This window comes from Cygnus atratus, chromosome 14, assembly GCF_013377495.2.
Source record: "Cygnus atratus isolate AKBS03 ecotype Queensland, Australia chromosome 14, CAtr_DNAZoo_HiC_assembly, whole genome shotgun sequence".
NCBI lineage: Eukaryota > Metazoa > Chordata > Aves > Anseriformes > Anatidae > Cygnus > Cygnus atratus.
Window position 1 is genome coordinate 147,417 of NC_066375.1, and position 21,589 is coordinate 169,005.

The window sequence follows — 21,589 nt, forward strand, 5'->3', positions numbered from 1 at the left end:
GGGTAAAACCAGCTACTGCTGTTAACATGTACATACAAACTACAGACTTGGAAGCCTACAAAACCAGTTACCACAATTTCAACTTGAGAGAATTCACTTAAGTAAACACTGGGCTACATCCAAAGTTATCCCTTAACTGCCAAATGTCTGCTTCTTCAGTCTGTTACCTCCAGTCTTTGTTGGTGGTCAACTGTCCAGAATCCAAAGGAAATTAGTGGCTAGCGTGGCTGACATAGGAAGTGACTGTGTGCAAGATCCAGCCCATTTATTGTGAAAAAGTGTGACTGATGCAGACACACACCTGTACAGTTTCATTTGTGTTTTTTTTACACCCCCTCCCCTTCAATATACGCTGCATCTCAGGCCACCCCTTCCACAGACAGCAGCCATGTTCTTTAGAGAACTTTATTAAAATATATCCAAGAAGTAATCAAACATTTTCTAACGAGTCAGGAGAGAACTGAAGTGAGAATAACATCTGTACAGAGGACAGTGCTATCAGTTTTTGTTTACATGCTTTATTTCAATGTTTCACAGTTTAGTTATTGTCTACAAAAATATATTTCTGAAACTCTGAGTCCTCTATAAAAAAGCTGGTCAGCAGCAGTGACCCTGACAAACAAGAATGTACCTTGGAAGAGTATGAGCACCTCCTGTAAGCAGGTTAGCGCAGCTAGGGCACTCCTGCCTCACCCTGGGAAACTTCTGTTCTTTGGGATTAAAGCTTTGCACTAGTCCTGAAGGCAGGCATTTTAAGAGGGAAAAAAATAAGAAAATCAAATCCTTCCACTTCTATGTACTGTACTAAGATTGGGAGGAGGAGCTGCAAGTCAGTGTATCATGCAGGAGAGGGTGCTATCGAAAGGGATTGGCACTCACGGGATGGAGAAGACCACAGTGTACTTCAGTATTAGTAATTTTTTCTCTGAGCTATCTGTTCAGAACAGCCTTGGTCTGGTGATGATAGGTTCAGTCTATAAAGCAGGGGTACAAATGGCATATACGCAGAGTAATTCTACAGGCACAGAGAGCCCTTCTTTGAGATTGTAGTCAAGGTTCTGTTCAGTTTTTATCTCATCATTTTCTGCTGAGGCTTTCATCAAGGGGAAAGTTGCCTTATATCCCATCACAAGTCTACATGGTGTTGAAAAGAACTGTCACTATCATCAGTGCTGTCAGCTTCGACTCCTCAGTACCCATAACGAAGTATTTCTTATGCATCAGTTTTTTACTCCTACTGTTACTAGTCACCAAATATAAGAATTGAGAAACTCTTTGTGTCTTTCCACTCTTCCTCTGCTCAGAGCTGCTTGACTGATCTTCAGAGACCACTGCAGTTAAAAAAAATGACCTGCTGCCTTTCAAAAATGTACCTTGCATTGTGCTTTAGAAGAGAGAAGATGAACGTACTCTGATCCCCTGCATTCACGAAGCTCGTAACTAGAAGCCCCTTACCACAAAATAATCTGCAGACCTGAACCTCTAAGCAGGACAGGAATTTTCAGCAGAAAATAAGGAAACAGTAGTTATGGACAGACTGCTTCCCTAATGCAGTAACAGACAGAAGGATCAGCTGTCAGTCCTGATTGAAACTTCTCTCCACCTGCCCGTCAGAATAACAGTTTTCTGAGCTAGTAGCTTGTAAAATTTAGGTTTTCTAGAAATTAAGAAATCAAAAAAGGGCTGCTGGTTATTTTAGGTACAGCTCAAATTGAAATGCTTCTGAACTCCAAGCTTTTCCTCAAAAAAACTCCTGTAACTTGTTCCTACCACCAGTCCCAGTCTGACCTGGTAAACCTGAGCAGCCAAGGAGGTATATGAATTTTAAGTAGAACGAGCATCATCCATGAAAAATGGAAGTCAAGAATCTTCATTAACATAAATACCTTATCAAAAAAGACACTCAGCAGTAGAGAACTAGAATTTCACTAATGCTAAAGTGTAAAATCTGTAAGAAAACACCTGAAGTTTACTTCTTGCCTCGTTTTCTTTCTTGAATTGCCAAGAGGTTTTTTCTGTTGTTTGTGTATTTTGGAGGTTGGGGACAGAGTGCAGGCAGACATGTGGAGAGGAATATATCACTTCACCATATCACTAGTTAGCAATTACACAAATGCAGTACTGGAGAATAACTTAAAACCTGGAAAAAGCCTGAAACCTTTGTGACTCTGAAAGCTTTGTTCAGCTTCTCAAATCGTAAACAGCCTAAGCAGATAATTTCATGCACTCCTCAAGGTGTTTTTGCAGTCTGTTCCCAGCTATTCAGCTCCCAGTCACAGACACACAAAAGAGGGAGGAATCAAGGGAGGCAGACAAAACCACACCATATATGCCTCCTGTATAGCACCTACTTTAATGTACCCACACAACAGAAATAAATCAATCACGGATTGTTACATCTTGTGCATGGAAAGGCTATAACTGAAGTGTAACAAGATGAAATTTAAAGGAAAATTTAAAATTAAGGAAAATCTCCTGTGGAACCCTTTTTGCTGAAGACTCCTCTCCCCTCAAAGAATTGATTCATACTCAATCATTTGGGACAGAGAAATTGGAAAAGGCTTCAGAGTAACAACCCTGCCTTGGCTTCAGGTGATAAGCTAATTGTATTCTTTCTCCTTTAGTATCACAAGGCTAAAAAGCTCCGTTTTACTCTACCCACTATTGAAGATGCAGTATATGCTAGCAGAGCTACACCAACTAGAGTAATTTGGTCAAGCCTTAAAAGCTGTGTTCTCCATGAGCAGAGACAAGGGTCACCACCACTGGTATGTTACTTCTAGTTGATGCAGTTATGCCTACAAAATTCTGTAGTACAAAGCTTAGAATTTTAACATACCTTGTGAATAAACAGCGCCATTAGACTGAGGTACGTGTGTGCGAGGAACCAGCAATTGCAGCTGCAAATTATTGCTACTTGCTGTCTCCCAGTGGAAGTTTTTCCTATTTCTGCATTCTCTTGCCTTCTCTGAGGTACACAAACTCCACAGTGAATTATTCTGAAGCCTCGCAAACACAGTGGCCACCAGAACACAGTTGGTGACTTTTTAATCCATTCCAAATAATTTACAAGACTGACTTTGAGACTGTCACTTTTACATTTGCACCTACTACTGCACAGAGAAAACTTACAGTCAAGAACAAGCAGTGCCTGCGCTGTCTGTTCTCACAGAAAACCTTGATTAAAACAAGCAAGGTAATGCACGGAGCTGAGGCTGCATTCTACCAACAGCGTAATACAGACAAGAGTCACTTCTCCAATTTCCTAATCTTTTTCTGATATATCCCATGCCTATTCTTTGAGAGGTTCAGCCAAATGGAACGTAAGCTGCTACAAGTCACAACTGAAAAATGTGCACTGGTGTCTGGTATTAGGAGCACTGAGGGCCTTTCCTGATCAGGCAGCTCTACCTCTCCCATTTTCAAGTGCACTAAAGACAGTTCCCTGTCACAGATGATCGAGGCAGACATATAGGAAAAATCACTGGTTAAACCAAGTATTTCCAAGGGGAGGCAAGGTCACTGCTGCCCTGCCCCAGAGAAGGGGAAAGATTCACTGAGAGATAATAACTAAAAGGGTTATAAAATAAAGGCAAGAGCTAAAGTTTGCCAGTAATGAAATGCATCCTCCTGTCCTATATGAACAGGAAACAGTCTCTGTATGGTGTTAAAGAAGGTCCTAGGAGGAGATGTCCTCCTATTTTTTTCTGCTGACAGAGGAAGGGAGAGAGAGATGCTGCTACTGGTCAGCAGGAATCTCTCTGTCTGCATCCAGTTTACTCGTCTCTCCTGGGGAAGGGGTACGTGGTGCAGAGAGGGAGACAGAAGGGATTCCATGAGCTACAATCCCTTCCACTACTGGTGGTTCTGGTAGCCCAGGGGTGGCTACTCCCACTACTCCTGGAGGAAACCTGAAACCAACAGAAACAGAAATTACATGCTTGGTCCAACAGAGTTTTGCAAGAGAAAAGGAGCTGTGCCCTTAGGCACCTGCTGAATACAAATCCCTTTTTCTAGGGGAACTGCTCCAAGACAGAACACAGGAAAAGTCTCCAGAGCTGAAGAGTTGCAGTTGCATCCTATTACCAAATGACACCTGTTCTCAGACAGGCAGAGACAGTTTCAGGTCACATGCTAAGCATTTGGAAGGCAAGTACAAAGTTTATATCCTGTGGGAAACAGCATGAGGCACAGCATGAAGATACCCTGAAGAGCTGGAAATTCCCTCCCCATCAGCAGGAAGAGTACAAGCTACCAGCTACCCTTCACTGGGATCCAAGATAGAAAAGTAAGGCTGTTTTCTTAGTTTAGCTAAGAAATAAGATAAAAAAATAGTAGAGACATACATACAAATTGCTAATAAACCATTTACTTCCATACTGCCTCCCCATGCCTTCTCGATAAATGTATCTGAACCTATCCACAATCATTCAGCAGGTCTGTAACAACCTGAAATACACCCTTATTTAGGCCACTGCCCAAATCTACCGGACAATGTCTTTTTGAGAGTCCTCATCTGAGCTACTGATAAGAACTGTGCTTTGTTTATACAGACATAGTGATATGTGCACCTTCTAAATGTTAAGATCCAGTTCTCTTTTCAGGCACCCAGCAGGCTTTCTTATATCAAAAGATTTCTTGGGCAGGTCTTGCAAGGATTTGGAAAAATTAACCAATATTCAGTTCGAACAAAACATAACCAGGCAAATGCTAAATCCTAGTACTGGTTTCAGCAGTGCTGCAGTTAAGTTTCTGGAAATTGCTCATTTAAAGAGTACATAGGAACAGAAACACATCTGCTTGCAGGTACAAGTAGTTCTCAAACCCAAAGAGGAACGCTGGCCTGTTTCAGCAGGAAAATATGCTTGGAAGCAGTAACCTACACATCTCACCTGTATGCTGCAGCTCCATTGAGTTCTGGGTGGACACTTGCAGGATCAATAGTGGACCACTGCGCTGCTAACAGCAAATACTCCTTATTAACACAGTTCCTCAAAGCATCAGGTATGTGACCTGCAGGAGCACCAAGAATGACAGAAAACAAAACAGAACAGAAAAACAAGACAAATAGAAGGTGCTCATCCCTAGCAGTATTTACAAATGAAAGTAAAAAGGAAACACTCAGCACTCTTAATTCCACGGGATTAACACTGGACAGGGGAGACTCCTCTGAACAACTGGTCTCTGAAGAACACAGGAAACTGATCCTTCCTTCTCACTTCTGTGATCTTGGGGAAACCACTGGCCATGTAAACTGCAATCACCAGGGCTCACCTTTCCCAAGAGACGACGTGCTACTCCAGAAAAAGGTGTACAGAGTAACTGTCAAAAGGAATTACTGCAAAGGATTTAGAAGATGTAGTTTCAGTGAAACTCAGTAAGAGTTTCAGTGCCTTCCCAAGGAGAGGAAGTGCCATTCCAGCATTAATTACTACATTCTCAAAAGGCAGAGGGACAATTACCAACTTGCACTGCAGTTCCAGAAACCAGTTACTGAGTCTAAGAATAATCAGCAGTTCCAAATCCGTAATCCTTGCAGTGAACTAACAAAAGAATCCTAATCCAGCAGCAGCTGCAGAACACACAGTCTTCCTCATTACCTGTAATAGCTCTGCGGATCTCTTTAGCTGCATCTTCTCTGGACTCAATGGAAGCTTGCTCACTGTACCAGGCAGTGTGTGGGGTGCAGATCACATTGGGTGCATCTTTTAAGGGTCCCTGAGCAAAGCTGTGGGGAAAAAAAAAATATATAGTTTTTTCCTCTCCAGAAGTGATAACTCCATCTGTCCTCTCAGTTATCAACATAACTTAAACAAGAAAGAATCATCTAGTGCTTGAGTAACAAAACAGGCATGCAGGTGCAGTGATACCTGAAAGGCTCAGATTCATGTACATCCAATGCTGTTCCTCTGATTCTCCCCTCTTTCAAGGCTTGAGCTAAGGCTTTCTCATCAACCAGCCCTCCCCGGGCTGTGTTCACTAAGAAGCAGCCCTGGCGCATCTGAAAGAAGAAAAATATTAAGTGGGTTGATAAAGACTTCCCAGGGGAACAAAGTGAATTTTGGGAACTCTACTGGAAATGAACAGGAGCCTGCAGTGATTAGATGAGGCCCGGACGAACTAGGAGTGCTCTCACTGCAAAGCTAACCACAGGGGAAATGCCTGCAAGCAATGCTTGAGAAATTTGCTTTAAAACTGAACAAAGAAAACCACAATACAACAAGGGCAAAAGTGGAACTCTCAAATTTTGCACTCCATATTCATCCTACTAATTTAAAGAAGAAAGAGGACATGAATCAAGTATGCAGCTACACAAAACTGGACTATGATGTCCAGATGTCTCTCATGAAAACACTGAAAAGCATTCAGACTAGTGGAGTAGAGCCCGAGACTGGCTTTGCAGTGGGCTTGGACAGAAAGACTTTGGCAGAGCTGTGTAAAGAAGCTTGCATAGTTCCATCCACACCAGATCTGGCTCTAACCAGCACAGCCAGTTATGCATTTTAAAGGTAATTTTGAATTATTTAATCACCTAAAACATTCTTAATAAGTGAAATTACTTGGCGAAAAGAGCCAATCCTATTTTTCTCTTAACAAGAAATTCTATAAGCACAAAGCACAGGCACCCAGGTCCACATGCTCCCAGCCTCCTCCGAAGGCAGCAGGAGGCACACAGCAGAGGCAGCAGGATTCACACGCTCTCAGCCTCTGTGAAAGCAGCAGTTTCTGTTTGCATTCATTTCCACAGTGCTCTGTGGGGGAAATCAAGCTCCTGCTGCACCTGTTTAATAGTGAAGTCATTGATGAGGTGATGGTTATGTTCATTCAGGCTGCAGTGCAATGTGATGCAATCGCTGTGCATTAGTAGATCCTGCAGGGTTCCTACTCGTTGTAAACCCAAGGATCGCTCCACTCCATCCGGCAGATAGGGATCATAGAAAATCACGTTGAAGCCAAAGGACTTGGCTCGCAGAGCCACTGCCTGTCCAACTCGGCCTTCACAAAAGAAAACCCACAATCATCAAGGAAAGGTAAAACAAACTTTTAAAACAAGATACTGGGGTAGACTGGGAGCCTACATTGGAGTTTACTGCCAGGCCCAAGGTACTGCAGCCCTGGACATTCCTAGGATTGCCACAGCAATCCAGAGGAGGCTGGCTATTCAGTGCTGATCTCATTGGACTAATTCTAGTCGTTCCCCATGCAATAGACAGAGCTTACCCTAAAATAAGCTGTTTTTCAAACCAAATCTCTACCCTGTTTCAGAGGCAGCAATAGTCTGATCACAAGAACTTGGAGAAGGAATTGGTAGCTTTCAGGCAGCTTTGTTACTGATACAGAGCCTAGCACACAGGGAAGCAGTCACTGAGAATAGCTGTCTGAATGTTCCAATTCATCCAACCATCTGAGTAAGGAAAAAAATCCCCAATCCCATGATATATACTCAACTCTTGAAGATGTTCAGCTGCACTGAATAAGGCACTAGCATTTCTTATCAGTCAGTGTGTTTCATAATGAACAGCTGTAAAATTATCCTTTTTTTTTTTCTCTCCAGTCTGTGACTCTTAGGTTCCCAAAAAACATTCACAGTTTGCTTTTCAGTCTAACGATTCCCATCACTTACCTAGTCCAATGATGCCCAAAGTCTCCCCACGGATACGCACAGCGCCTCCAGCCACCTCTCGAATTTGCTCCACACTCGAAGCTCGGTTCCCCTCCCGCATAGCCTGATGTAGCCAAGTAACACGGCGATAGAGGTTCAAGATGTGGCAGAGGGTAGAATCAGCAGTCTCCTCTACTGAGGAGGAAGGGATGTTGCAAACTGCAATACCTACAAAGCCACAGAGTTCATACAAGATTTTTAGCATCACAACACTAAACCAAAATTCAGCTCTTTAGGCATAAATGCTGAAACATAGTTCAGTGCTCCAGAACTACTGCCAAGAAACACAGGATTCATTTCAGAAGCTGATTCTACTATCAGTCAGCTTTTTAACCCCAAGGAAATTCCATTCCTTCCTTACAAATACCTATTTGATTGACATCCTCACCAGAAAAAAATTAGCTGAAACGCGAAAACTGGATCACACAAGTGACAAAAGAAACCTACTGTTTTAGAAGGTCTGCACTGAAGAAGATGCACTCATTCCAGAGATACTCCTGACAGATTAACTGACAGATTGTAGAAGAATTAAGAAGACAGATGGTTGTGCTTTCATGCTTCACAGTCCAGATGCTCACTCAACTAACAGCTTCCCCAGGAGCAACACTAAGTAACTACCTCATTAAATGCAGAGAGAAACCACATGAGTTTGAAGTTACATTTAAAAATAACAATACATAACACTCCCACTCTAGAATAATACACAGCCACAAGAGACCATAAAACCAAGGCTAGAACTATCAGGTAAATTACTAATGCCAGCAGAGTTAAGGTGTTGGAAGCACAAATTACTGCCAGAAAAAGAAAAGATGCCAGAGCACTTCAGCAATATCTGGTCATTCCTGAACTGTCTATCCAAAATAAAAACAAACCTACAAAACAAAACAAAAAAAAAAAAAGAGGAGAGGAGAGGAGAGCCAGGCAGCATATCACTTCCCTGCTGCTATCCTTCAACAATCTACTGCTCCCAAACAGGGGTAAGCACCACTTCAGAAGAGATTTTTTTCATGTTATTTTTAGCAGCCAAGAAAGAAAAATAACTAAATTAAAAAAAAAAAGGGACTCTGAAACGTAATGCTTGTCAAACCAAGCAAAATTTTCCTCCTCAAATTCCATCATCTATCTAAAAAATAGAAATAAAATATAGGTAATGATTGAGGACACAAAATTCAGCACTACATCGCTCTTTTGTAAGCCTATTACATAGGAGACATTGAACTAAATTCAGATCACACTTTTCTCTCAAGTGAACTACATCAACGGCCCCGCACAATCCCAGATATCCAATACCTTTTCTCTATCGAATCATTTACAACTGTGTCATAATGCCACACAGATGATTTGGAGAAGATGAAAAGGGCAAACAGGAAAACATAACTTCTTATCATCTCATTAGTTAACATCTCATTCAACTTCAGACAAACCAGATACATTCATCTCTTACGTAAGTAGGCACAAATTTGTGTTTACATGCAATATGATGCTTAAGTGTAAGAAGACACAATCACACAACAGCCCTTTGCACCAGTTTGGGGATTCAGAACATACAAGGAACAGTACTGTACTTTGGAATGAATTAAAGGGTCTGACTAAAAGCACAGAAATAATCGTTAATTGTCCAGCCAGAAAGTGTAATGGCTGAATAAGAGCCAAAAGACCTTGCCAGGAATTCTTAGGAATCTAGACAAACATGCATTCTTCATTTGTTTGCAGTTCATCTGTTCTTACAGGTCTTGAAATTGTATTGCCTATTACAATTTTATATATAAATACTTGCACTTGGTTTAAGCTTAATCTGATTTGTATTAAGTCAGGTTTCAAATAACTGACACAACCTTAAAAAAGAAGGCATGGGGTTCTTAGCTGATCCACCTCCTTAAGGAGACTAGAGTCTAAAAGCCTCACTGCCATATGTTTAATAATGAATAGCAGCTTTGTGTCACCTGATCCAGAGATCCTTCACATGCCTAAACTTCTACACGGATCCATAAGATACCGAAGCAGTACCCATATATAAAAAACAAACAAAAAAATCACTAATCATGCATTTGCAGTGAGTTTACCTGTTTCAGAGTGAGTTACCTGCTTTCAGATGTCAGTTTGCTCAGTTGTTTCCCCACAAACAACCCAAAACTGCCTTACCAAAGAGAGGTTATCTTGACATCATATATAGCTCTCTGAACCTTAGACAATAGCAACGGGTCTGATATCTATAGCAGAGTAATTTGAGAACTGAGAATCTTCCTTTCAGGCCACCTACCAGCTCAGATATTTCTCTGCTTCCTGAAGATGCTTCCTACTACGCAATTCAAAATTTTTTTACATAAAGGTTTCTAAAGCACTCAGTTATAGACAGAAAAACATGTGCAGTGTTCTACTTCTCATTCAGTTCTGATCACATCAGAACCCTAATGGTGTCACCATACCTAATTCTGCAGCAGATTTGATGTCAACATTGTCATAGCCACTGCCAATACGCACAATGACCCTGAGGGCTTTGAATTTCTCCAGATCCTGACGAGATAGCGTAATGGTGTGATACATCAGAGCTCCTACTGCCTCATTCAGTACCTACAACAAAAAGCAGTCCAAATCAATCTCTACTTTGTTACTCAAAGAGACAGAGCTCTATGCCCAAACGCTTGTATATTTTCTTCCCCACCTTTTCATGGATTTCCTGAGTTGACTGAGCGTCGCAAAATGCCACTGTAGCAACATCCTTCAGGATGGGCATCTCCACAGTGCAATCTCTTCCATCCAGGAGCGCAACCAGTGGCCGTGCTGGCATTGGGCCATTCACAAGAGGAGGCCGTATGCCTATAAAGAAAGTCAACAGAAGCAATTGTATGAAAGACAAGAAATCTGGAGCCCTCATTTGCTAGTCCAATAAATCACTAGTTCTTCTGGAACTCCACAGTATTTATGAAGGGATTACTTAAAGCAAAAGAAATAAACAGGAAACCAACAAGGAAGTGAACCTAGGGGAGGGGAGGGGAAGCCCTCTGCCATTCCTACTTCAACATTAAAAAAAGCTCTGATAGAGAATAAGGTAACAGAGGAGACGTCGTAAGCACATACGTTTGCTCTAGACTCCCGAAACTAAGAATGAAGTCCGTTCGGGCCTACTGCCTCCTCGCGCCTCACATTCCCAGGCACCAATTCCGCTTCCTTTCGGGGCGTTCGGAGGAACCCGCGCACTGGCGGTGCCCCCGCGGTCAGCCCCCGCGAGGCGCTGGCGCTGCCTCCGCCTCAGCGGCGCGGAGCGCGCGGCTCCCGGCAGCGAGCGCCGCAGCCGGGCCCGGGGTCCCGCCGCACAAGGCCGCGCTGCCGCCGGGGCCGCCCGCCCCGCCTCACCTTCGCAGATCCGGTCCAGCCGCTGCCGCTTCACTTTGTGCCGGTCCATGAGCCGAGCCGGGTCGCGCCGCTCGGCGCCGCGGAGGAACGCGCCGCTGCTCGCCGCCGGCTCCCGCGGCAAAGCGGAAGGGCCGGGCCGCGGCCCCGCGGCCGTGAAGGCCTCGCAGCCGCAGCGCCGCTCGCTTCCGCTTCCGGCCGCCACCGCCGCGCCCCTCCGCGGGCAGCCCTACGAACCCCCGCGGCGCGGCAGCGAGCGAGGCCCTTCGCCCCCGGCCCGGGCCGCGCCCCGGCGCTACTCCTCCTCCTCCTCCTCCTCGGCCATGGCGGGCCGCACGGGCCCTGCGGGAGCAGCGTCCGCCGGCGGGCCGGGCACCAGCGCCGCGGCCTGCCCCGCCCGCGCAGCCGCCGAGTCGCGAGCCCCGCCGGGTGGAAGGCGCCGCCCTGCCGCGGGCCGCCAGCGGCCGGGGACCGCGCGGCAGGGCCCAGCGCGCTGCCCGCCCCGCCCCGCCTCGCCCCGCCGCCCGACGGGCTCCCGGCCCGCGCTCCCCGGGGCTGCCTCGCACGCTGGGCAGTCGGTGTCACGGAACCGGCGTGTGAGGTCCTTCGGGCGGGCAGCTCCTCGTTGCTGGACGAAGGGGCTCGTGTACCACCCGTGAGGAAACAGCCAAAGGGAGGGCGGGGCGCGTGAAGGGCTTGTAAACATAGCGAGCTGTTTACGAATACCTGTCACCAGAAGGGGTAATAAGCACGACGGGAGTGATTTCAACCAATCGCAAGCTGTGTGCTTGCCTACACCTTTACAGGCCTTTTGGGAGGGGCTGGGAAAAGCTGCTCTGGGCACGAACGATAAGCCATGCGAAACTCTAAGGAGGAAGGAGTCTCACAATAACTGCTGTTCTAAGCTGGTACTACTCTTTCCTCAGGTATACGCACTGCCAATAGTGACAGAAGAACACCAAGATCTGCACTTCATCACACCAGAGACTGTGAGTGGTGGTCTTTCCTCCTGTCCATCATCTGTGAGATCGGGTGTTTTTCTTGCCATACGCAAACATGCTGCCCTATTACTTCTCTGCCTTCCTCACTAATATGCTTCACTGTTTTATTGAAAAGTTTAGTAAGGCCTGGTGCTCTGTGTCATGCCTTCTCTCTCTGCTGTTTTAAGACCTTGGCTAAAGTCATGGGTGCACTTGTGTTAAACCTAGTAAGGTGGCCCCTTCACAGATGGTTCCTGCTGTGCAACCAGAGTTTTCCATCTTGGCCACGTCCCACCTACTCTTTCTTTTCTTATTGTTAAAACTCTATAAAACCGTCCATTGTGTATTTTCTAGGTGGCTGCTCTGCTCTCTGGGCAATTTCAATGCCTGATTGATAAGTTCTACATCCTTGACTGCCACTATCCCTGTGAGTATAAGGGGATATATCAAGATGAGGGAGCTGGGTAAGTTGTGGTGGTCGAGGGGCTGAGGAGGCAAAAGGGGTGCGGATGAAGACACTTAAAGATGAAGCAAAATTATGGGAGGTAGAGCGATTGGGGTATTAGATGATTTTGTAAGAGCAGGCTGTTGAATAAGGCAGTGCTTCTGGGGGCTAATGGCTGTCTTCCCCAGAGAAAATTTGGTTTCTACAGTGTCTATACAGAGACTGTAGTTTTCCATTTCAAGGCACTCAGGGGTTTATAGACCTATGTCAGATCCTGCTTAGTCATTTCTTCTTGACTGAAGAACGTCTGTGTATTCACCTCTTCCATGCTGGGAAACCATTTTGTACTTTGATCACCCCTGCTTTGTACCTCTCCCATCTCTGTAACATTCTTCTGAGTTAGAGGACCCAGAAGGACTTAATACAGTTGCATTATGATCTCTGTTTTGTTGTTTGTTCTTAATATTTGATTAGGTTTTAGTTTGGGTTTTGCTATTACTGAGTTCATGAGAACATATAATAGGCAGTTCTGTGAAACTCTGAAGACCTTCCTCCCAAATAGTCTGTGTGATCACTGTTTATGTAAAGTTAGCATTGCTTTCTCCCCATCTCCCTGTATAAGCTAACATAGATAAAGATACTCATGGAGTGCTGGACTCCTAGTTGTTTCAGCCACTAGACTATGGTCCCTGTCTCCCCTGTAAGTGCTGGCATGGATAAACAATGATTCTGGCCACACTGAGAACATACTGGCTTCCATGATACACTATCTAGTTTTGTCTGCCCAGCATCCCACAGTAATAACCACTTGACATAATGCATTTTCCTTCCATTCACCAGGAACTCTGTGAACCCCAGAGCTATTGTCCAATGCAACATCAGGACTTCAAAGCAGAGTTGCTGAAATTCCACACCACAAGCAAGTCATAGACTTTGTAGCGAAGGAAGCGGGACCAGATCACTCGCCTCATGAAACTGTGAGCACCAAAGCAATAGCTGGAGTGGAAGCTGCTTAAGAGAGTTCTGCCTTCCAGAGCAAAGTTTTCTTCCCTGAAGACAACTAGACTGTGATGGTGAAAGAAAGAGAACCTTCCTTGTTCTACTGACAGGGCTGGGACAAATTAGGAAGTCTGTTTAAAAAATCTCAGTGCTGCCTCTGTGGGACACTGGCTGAGTATAAAGCCTCAAATAAAACAGTACCATAGCTGCTTAGGGAAAAGAACAGGCTTTCTTCAATAAAGACTAAGCCAGCTTTCAGGTTGTCTTGTCTAAAGCCTGCAAGGTAGTGTATGTCATCAGTTGAGCTCAGCTCTCCTGCTTTAGACAGGACTGCCCATGTTTCTTTTTAATACTACACACTGCTGTGGATTTTGTTGTTAGTTGTCACTTCTCACTGGTAAAATAAGGAACTGGAGCAGACTGAAGTGTATGAGAACTGGACCTTCTTTCCTGTGGCAATTAAAAAAGCTAGGCATGCAGGTGCTAATGGATATCTAAAATGATTTCTCAGCCCATCAGTAGCCAGGATCAGGTATGCCCAGCAAATAAGTCTCCAACAACTGCTTCTATAAGGATCAACAGTGAGAACTGGAAAAATACTAATTTCTCTATCATGTCTGTTAAGCCCTTATTGACATGGTCTTCCCAACCTGTGGCTATTAAACCACAAAAACAAATTTTTTTTGAGTACTGGCTCAGTGTAATTGGATTGTTGGCATCTGTTTAGATTCTTTGTGGTGGGGATGACAAGTCTGAAACTATTATCTTTAAGTATATTTAAATAGCACCAGCCAGCAGATGAGGTTAGTGAAAGCAGCTATCTGTAAGGGAAGTCTGTTCAAATTCTATTTTTGGGATGTTTTTCCAGCCTCCTGTGCTGCAGCTGAGAGTGGCTGTTTTCAGAGACAGACAAGGACTAGGTGGAACTCTATCCTGTGTCTTTCTGCCACTCCAAAAGTTTGGCATGGTCTCCGAGACTGTATCTAATAAGAAAGATCAGACTAAGCTTTCTTACCCCTCAAATTAGAAAATTACCAAGATAAAGAAACACTAATGTTAATTGTATCATACACAATGAGCTTGTATGTTCTGTTTTACAGCTAACGTGTTGCCACAGAGCTCTTGACAAATAAAAAGAAGAAATTAAATATGGGTGGTGATAGTAGACAGGGTGGGGGAGGGAATATTGCTTTTTCAAATTCTGTTAGAATCACAGAATCATCTAGGTTGGAAGAGACCTCCAAGATCACCTAGTCCAACTTCTGACCTAACACTAACAAGTCCTCCACTAAACCAAAGTTAGGTGCCAGAATAAACCAAATTGTAATCTGCCAGTTATGTATGTTTTAACTTTCTCCTGCCCTAAGGAGTAATACTTCTGAGGGCTGTAATTCTCAGAAGATGGGTCCATATTAATTTATCAGCTCTTATCAGACTTATTTATGAGTTCATATCTAGCAAAACCTATCTGACAGCAACAGAGTCTGAAGATCGTGTACACTAGGAAGAGAGAAACAGTGATTAACACAGTACTGTCCCTAGCAGTATTTTCTACACAGCACTCCGGGCACACTTGTTTATAAGGGCTGAGGTGACTGACAGAGCTGGCTTTCCCCTGCTGCTGTCCAGGGCTTCTGGACACCCTGTGGGGAAAAGACCCACCAGGTGGCACTCCTGCAGCACTACTTGGGGATCACGGTCAAAATTCAGTGCAGCCAACTGCTTTTCCAGCACATCTCACTCCTAGAAGAAGGGAATTAAGACGGGTCTTTCCTGAGAGATGTCACAAACAGGAACTGCAGAGTACAGTAGAATATCTAGTGTTCCTGAGCCTTCTTAGGGCTGCATGATGGGATTTTTTCCCCAGGGTGTTAAGTGTGATATAGACTCCAGTACAGGAACTCATATATACGTATGTTCAAGCAGAGATGGTTCTGTACTCCTTTGTGTTACTCCCCAACCATGTGACCTGCCAGTGAACAGAGCCCTGGGGATCTAGCTAGACCATCTTCCTTTTTTTTTTTTTTTTTTCATCTTCCATTTTTCATTTACAATTATTATTTACAAATTATCTAGGTCATTGTGGTAAAAGAGGTGCATGAGCATATCTGTGATGGTGCCTCAGCTATTGGCACAGCTTCCCTTCAGAATGGGTTAGTTAAAAAAAAAAGTCTATAATGCTACTAAACATTAAATAAATAAGTAAATAATAAAAATGGACAGCTTTACCCATTTGGCTTGCATGCAAAATCTCACCTTCTCACCTGCAGTCTCCCTTTACATTTATGCCGACTGACCATCTCCTCTATATCAAAACCTTGTTCAAAACCTCTCCGGTGCACAAAGATAGCCTCCTAGGTTGTCAACATTATCTTGCTGATAGCTTTTAAGGCAAGTAATTAGTTGGATGCTTAAAAAGAACAGGAGAGAAAGGAGGGAAGATGTAAACAAGAGGGCATTTCTGAGGGCAAAGAATGAGACTGGAAATCGTGGAGGCCTTGTTGCCAGGGGCAGAACTAGCAGAGAAATCCTTGTCCATCTGGGCACAGCAGCTCAGTGTTGTGGTCCAAAGTCCTGCCATGTGGGAGTGGCTTGTCTTTCCTGGTAGTTTCTAAAGCACCTAATGCTGTTGATAAGATGTAAAGTAAACATCAGCCCCTGCACTGCTGCCCTGCCATGTGCCCATCTCTTTTACAAGCAAAAAGAGGAAAATACACAGGAGCGATTAAAATAAAGCCCTGCTGCAAGCAGACAAGCCTGCTGCCTCCAGTGCTGTCTTAAACAGGACTGAAAGGTGGTGAAGGTGGCAATGGGGTGGGATCACTGATCTTTCCTAATGTGCCCGGGGGGTCCTCTGTCTCATAACTTAAAGAGAATGGAAACCCAGTCCATTTTCCCCTACCGAATCAAGGGGAAATAATCTAATGCATGTCCTGTCACTTAATTGCTCTCATATCTGTTTAAGTACCTTGCCAACCTACAGGAACAGTAAAATCTTGTTTTCAGTTCCATTATTTTTCTGTTACCATAGTCAATATAATATGTGCCTCTGAACAGCTGCTACCCCTAAGGCATTACAGCATCTGCCTGGGTCTGTCTTGCCATTGCCACATCCACTGTCCTGCATGCTAATTTAGGTTCACTTGAGACAAGGAGTAAGCAAGTAGCTGCTCTGACAATATGCAGCAGGGATATACTAGGATCTGGAAAAATGGGCCAGCATTTGTAGGGCTGTAGATTTGTAGGTGCATCATTTAAATGCTTTTGAATCAAAATCTAGTGGAATGTATTATTAAAGCTACTTGTTCCATGTTCTTGTCTCTGAAAAAAAAATAGTATAACAGTACTGTTAGAAGGAGCTCCTCTTTTCCTCTCTTAAAGAAAGATTTTGCCTTTCCTCTTACAAATATTTTTTTTTCTTTTGAGCTGCTCATGACTTGGAGTGCTTGGCTCATCCAAGCATATGCACTCTAACCACTGCCCTGACCAGTTGTTGGGAAGGGTTTTTACAGAGTCTCTCATCCAATGTCTGTTCCAGGCAGTACTGCCACCAGCACCAAAACAAGTCAGCTATGGCTTTTTCTACAACTTTTGAAAATGGTTAAGGATATAGACCCCAACACATCTCTGTAGAACCTATTACAGCACTGCACCAACTTCTTGGTGAAAATGTTTTCACAGTATATAGTCTGAACCACCCAAGTTACAAATTATGGCCATGATCACTCCTTATGTCACCTGCCATTACCAACATGGGTTTGGCTTTGTCACCTTTGCAACTTGCCTTCATGTAGTTGTAGGCTGCTAACAGATTGCCACTGATACTCCTCTTTGCCAAGCAAAAAATCCCAGCTCTGTTCACTTCTTTGTGGGTCTTATGCTACTGTCTTGGTAGCCCTCCACTAGACTCTGTCAAGTTCCCACATATCCCTCTTGAACTTTGGGGTTAGGGAACTTCATACAACATTCCAGGTGTGGCCTCAGCAGTGCTAAGTAGCTAGGAATAACTTCCATCAGTTCTCTGGCCGTGTTCTTCCTAATACAGCACGGTGCGTGGATTGTCTTACACAGGCTCAGAACACACTGGTGTCCAGGTCCTTCCAGTGGGGCTGCTCCTCAGCCAGTCCCTAACCAGAACAGATGCATGGGGCCAGCTCTGCCCTGTTAGAGAGCTCCACTCTTTCTAAACCTTACAAGGTCTCTCTTGACCCAGTCCTCAGGTTTCTCAAAGTCCCTCTGGATTGAAGCTCTGTAGTTCAGTATGTCAATCACTCCCCCTAAAGTAACATTATCATAAACTTGCTAGTTCCTTTTCCTGTAGGATGACTCTTTTTAAGGAGTTAATGTCACCAAAGATGTAGTCTATACATTGAGCTACATGTCTTTGTACCTATCCATACCTAAATGTCTCCAGTATTCCTGCTGTGAACCACACTGAAGTACAAGAGCAGCTTTGAGTGCTTTATTCATAGGAACAAAAGAATAAAACTATATGAGCCATAAGTGGCCAAATGCCACAGGTACTGAAGCAGAAAACTATGAGTAGCTGCTTTAGATGTCAAGACCCTGAACCTTCATCAGCAATGAGCAGCCAGAGCTGTTTAGGGACCCAATACTCATGCTACGAAATGAAAGAGGTTTTTGTTTGTTTTTCTGTGAATACAGACATTAACTTCTGCTGGGCTGTTTGCATTAGGTTAATATTTCTGTAGTGTACAGGTGTTAATATGAGATGTGAGTGTCTGCTGTCTGTCTCTGGCCCCGTAAAGAGCAGAGTGTGGTGCTGTAAATATTAGCCCAGGCAGAGAAGTGTTTGCACAGCCTTCTTCTGTGCTGCCTCCTGCAGTAGAACTCTGATAGTACTCCTTACAAATGACGCAGGCTCAGCTGTCAGAGGCTCAGCATCTTCTGCATTGTGCAGTAACATCCTCTGGTTTTAACTAAAAAAGCATTGCAGCAATCAAATCTTGAAAAATGCAGCAAAAGCACTGGTGTGCTATAATCTTCAGAAGATCTATGCTAGACAAAGTAAGGTACAACTAAGTAACTCAGCACATACAGAAATCAAAGTACTTGTTTGGTCTAGTTCAATGTTCCTTGGCTGTGGCAGTCCCAGATGCAGAGAAGAAATGTCTGGCACATCACTGAAACTGCTACATGCGTTAGTACAGTGACATATAGTCATTTCAGAGGGAAACTGAAGACTTTTGTTCTCAGTTTGTTTAAAAGAGCTCCCTAGTAATAGAAGGGAATGCCCATTGCTGTTGATTCGAACAAAAGAGGAACGTGAAAAAACATCCTTTTGCAGATACCATAGGGATCTTCCTGCCACCAAAGAGAGGAACAAATGAGACAATGGCACCAGCACAGTATATGGATTCCTCATTCCACTGAGAGTCCTGCCTCACACATAAACTCTCACATAGTCTATGATGAGAAATAACTCAGATGTGGCCTGCCATGTGTCCAAACATGCTGAACGAGTTGTTACTTGATAGAGCAAAAATTTTCATGCACTTTACCAAGTCCTTCATAGCCTGAAAGCAAAATGAAGAAGATGAACTGTGATAGCTTCAATGAATTTCAAGAAACATCGTGAAGGCCTGGCTGGACTTTCCTCAGTTGAAGCACGGAAACTGAGTTGTACAGTTATTGCAACAAACAGACATCCATCTGGGCTACTCTGCTCAACCTGAAGTATGCCGTCATTGCCATCAGGACCCTCATGGAAGTTCTTGTTGCCACAGTAAGTCCAAGTGGAAGGCCTTAATACATGCTCTAGTCCTGACTTCCTGGAAGGTATGGACATTTTTGATGAGCTATTCAACACAGCGAAGCAAAAAGTAGGCAAGCTGTATGTCAGAGTTGCAAATTAATAGTCATAATGATCAGCAACGTTGGCATTATCAGCCACCTTCATAGCTTTGCCTATGAAGGCATTTTTCTGCCTTAGGCTGAAAGTGGATTGACACCATCCATTCCCTTATGGGCTGCAAACTAGAGAATACAAAGGCCCTTTTCCCCAAGGTGAAGTAGACCAGGCTTTATTTATTCTCGCTCACCAAGCCAATATGAAGCGTTATGAGCAATGGGACTCTGAAAGGCAAGGATTGGGTGGATTGGACAGCTGAAAGGTTCCAATTTTCTACATTTTCAGAGGTGCTGTTTATAGAAAGAGGAAAAAAAATGCAGTATTAGACAAAGACAACAATGTATGTGCTATAAAAAGTCTCTGGGTTGAGCGCTTGTGGTACACACAGCCTCACAGAAAGCATGTAGCCAAGCACTCAGAGTGGACATTCAGTCTAAGATCAACTGCTACTCAAAGCATGCATGAGCTTGAAGATGTAACAACATTAACTGTATGCGAGTATCTACAACGCTGAAGTGAAAAGCAGCTAGACACATCAGAGAACTAGAATCCAGAATTCATGGCTTTTGCAGTCAGTTCTTATCACTGAATGACCTCGGAGTAGACATTGCTCTATGTCCAAGCTAAAAGCATATCGATATCTCAGTAGTAATGTAACAGTAAACTAGCTTTATTAATGCCTTTTTCTATGGAGCTGTGGACATACAGTTATTTTTACAGAGTTAATTTTATGCTAATTAATTTATTCTAATAGCTACTACCGAAATATTAGGAAAGTCATTACGACTTCTTATCAGTACGTCAGCTGAGTCATACAGAAAAGCAACCAAGATGCTGTGTGTTCATGTCCATACTGAAAATAAAATTATTTGTATTGCAGTGGTTTGGGATGCTTTCTGCATGAGGTTAGGTGCTAATGTTTTCCATTAGAAGTTGTTGGATTGTAAGCTGCATTGTAAGGACCAGAGGCTCCTCCAGACTCATGAATCATGAAACAAAAATGAGAAGCAAAGTAAGGCTCTATATCAGGGGGAAGGTGAGCGGGGGAAGGGAGGGGAATAAATGTACAACACTCTACTGGTTTTGCTGCCTGTAGTGTACCAGTGTGGAGAGAGAGTTTCTATGACTGCTGTAAAAGCAGTTGCTTTTTTTGGCTGATTATTTTCAGTCTAACAGTCAAAACCACACAACCTCCCTGAGGATGAAATAGTGATGAAATAGGCAATGCAAACCTTATGCCTGATCAGCTTGCATACAGGTGTCCTCTTCAGTCTCAATGCACATCAGGAAGAGCAGAATTTACCTCAGAGAATAAAAGCAGAGGAAAATGGTTCGCTGCAGGAGTCAGACAGCAAGTGCTATCTTCAAAGGATTGGGATTCAGAAGAAGGGAAACGCAGCTCTGTAATAACATTGGCTCTGGTTCTGCAAAGTAACTCATTGCCTATTTGATCATGACAGATCACTTATGAAACGTTTCCCTCAGCTCTTTTGAAATGACATCCCATCACAAATATATGCACAGGGATGACACCCTCCAACTAGCTGATGAGAAGCAAACGCTCTTTAGACTCCATGAAAAGTCACTCCATGTGTGACTACGTGAATGGGACTATATAGCTCTGAACTCAAAGAATTCAAACGCAAATTGAATTCCTTGATGAGTTTCAGCAAGTCTGTTTCTCAAGATCCTATGTGTAAATGGTAACAGTTCATAGGAGCTTGTGTTTCAGGGTGGGTAAGTACTTGAGTGATGGTATACTGCCCAGATACTGCTTAGCCCTATGAATAGAATGGTGCTTACTGCAATAGGTGATGACAAGATCATAAAATGGCTTGGGTTGGAAGGGACCTTACAGATCGCCCAATTCCAAACCCCCTGCCATAGGCGGGGAAGCCACCCACTAGATCAGGTTGCCCAGGGCCTCATCCAACCTGGTCTTGAACACCTCCAGGGATGGGGCATCCACAACCTCTCTGGGCAACCTCTTGCCATGCCTCACTGCCTTCTGAGTGAAGAATTTCCTCCAACACCTAATCTAAATCTACCCTCTTTTAGTTTAAAGCATCTCCCCTTGTGCTGTCACTATCTGATAGAGCAAAAAGTTGCTCTCCATCTTTTTTTACTAGCCCCCTTTAAGTATTGAAAAGCTGCGATAAGGTCTCCCCAGAGCCTTCTCTTCTCCAGGCTGAACATCCCCAGCTCTCTCAGCCTTTCCTCATAGGAGAGGTGCTCCAGCCCTCTGATCAACTTCATGGCCCTCTTCTGGACCTGCTCTA

The 21,589-nt window shown here is 43.9% G+C and overlaps 1 protein-coding gene and 1 long non-coding RNA gene across 3 annotated transcripts; one reads left to right on the plus strand and one right to left on the minus strand.

The window, feature by feature from the left end:
* Positions 1-391: 391 nt before the first annotated feature.
* Positions 392-11,218, minus strand: LOC118254989 (C-terminal-binding protein 2). Its single transcript, XM_035560825.2, has 9 exons — positions 11,018-11,218; positions 10,326-10,480; positions 10,090-10,234; positions 7,625-7,831; positions 6,782-6,996; positions 5,871-6,001; positions 5,601-5,728; positions 4,893-5,013; positions 392-3,911 (listed from the first exon to the last, which is right to left on the minus strand). The coding sequence occupies exons 1-9, from the start codon at positions 11,064-11,066 to the stop codon at positions 3,740-3,742; spliced, it is 1,323 nt and encodes a 440-aa protein (XP_035416718.1). The 5' UTR covers positions 11,067-11,218; the 3' UTR covers positions 392-3,739.
* Positions 11,219-11,519: 301 nt separating this feature from the next.
* Positions 11,520-13,856, plus strand: LOC118254990 (uncharacterized). 2 transcript variants are annotated; one of them, XR_004780832.2, is made up of 4 exons: positions 11,520-11,755; positions 11,941-12,003; positions 12,349-12,421; positions 13,280-13,856. It is a non-coding gene; the product is annotated as an uncharacterized LOC118254990 (long non-coding RNA). The 2 variants fall into 2 exon arrangements; XR_004780831.2 differs by having other exon boundaries at positions 11,520-11,669.
* Positions 13,857-21,589: the final 7,733 nt, after the last annotated feature.

What these genes read in the sequence shown, in the direction of transcription:
- LOC118254989 (XM_035560825.2), bottom strand. Translation starts at nt 11,066, where the DNA reads ATGGACCGGCACAAAGTGAAGCGGCAGCGGCTGGACCGGATCTGCGAA. An exon ending in CATGAATCTGAGCCTTTCAG is followed by an intron (nt 5,729 to 5,870) that starts GTATCACTGCAC and finishes TTTTCCCCACAG; the next exon opens with CTTTGCTCAGGGACCCTTAA. An exon ending in GATCCGCAGAGCTATTACAG is followed by an intron (nt 5,014 to 5,600) that starts GTAATGAGGAAG and finishes GTGCTCCTGCAG; the next exon opens with GTCACATACCTGATGCTTTG.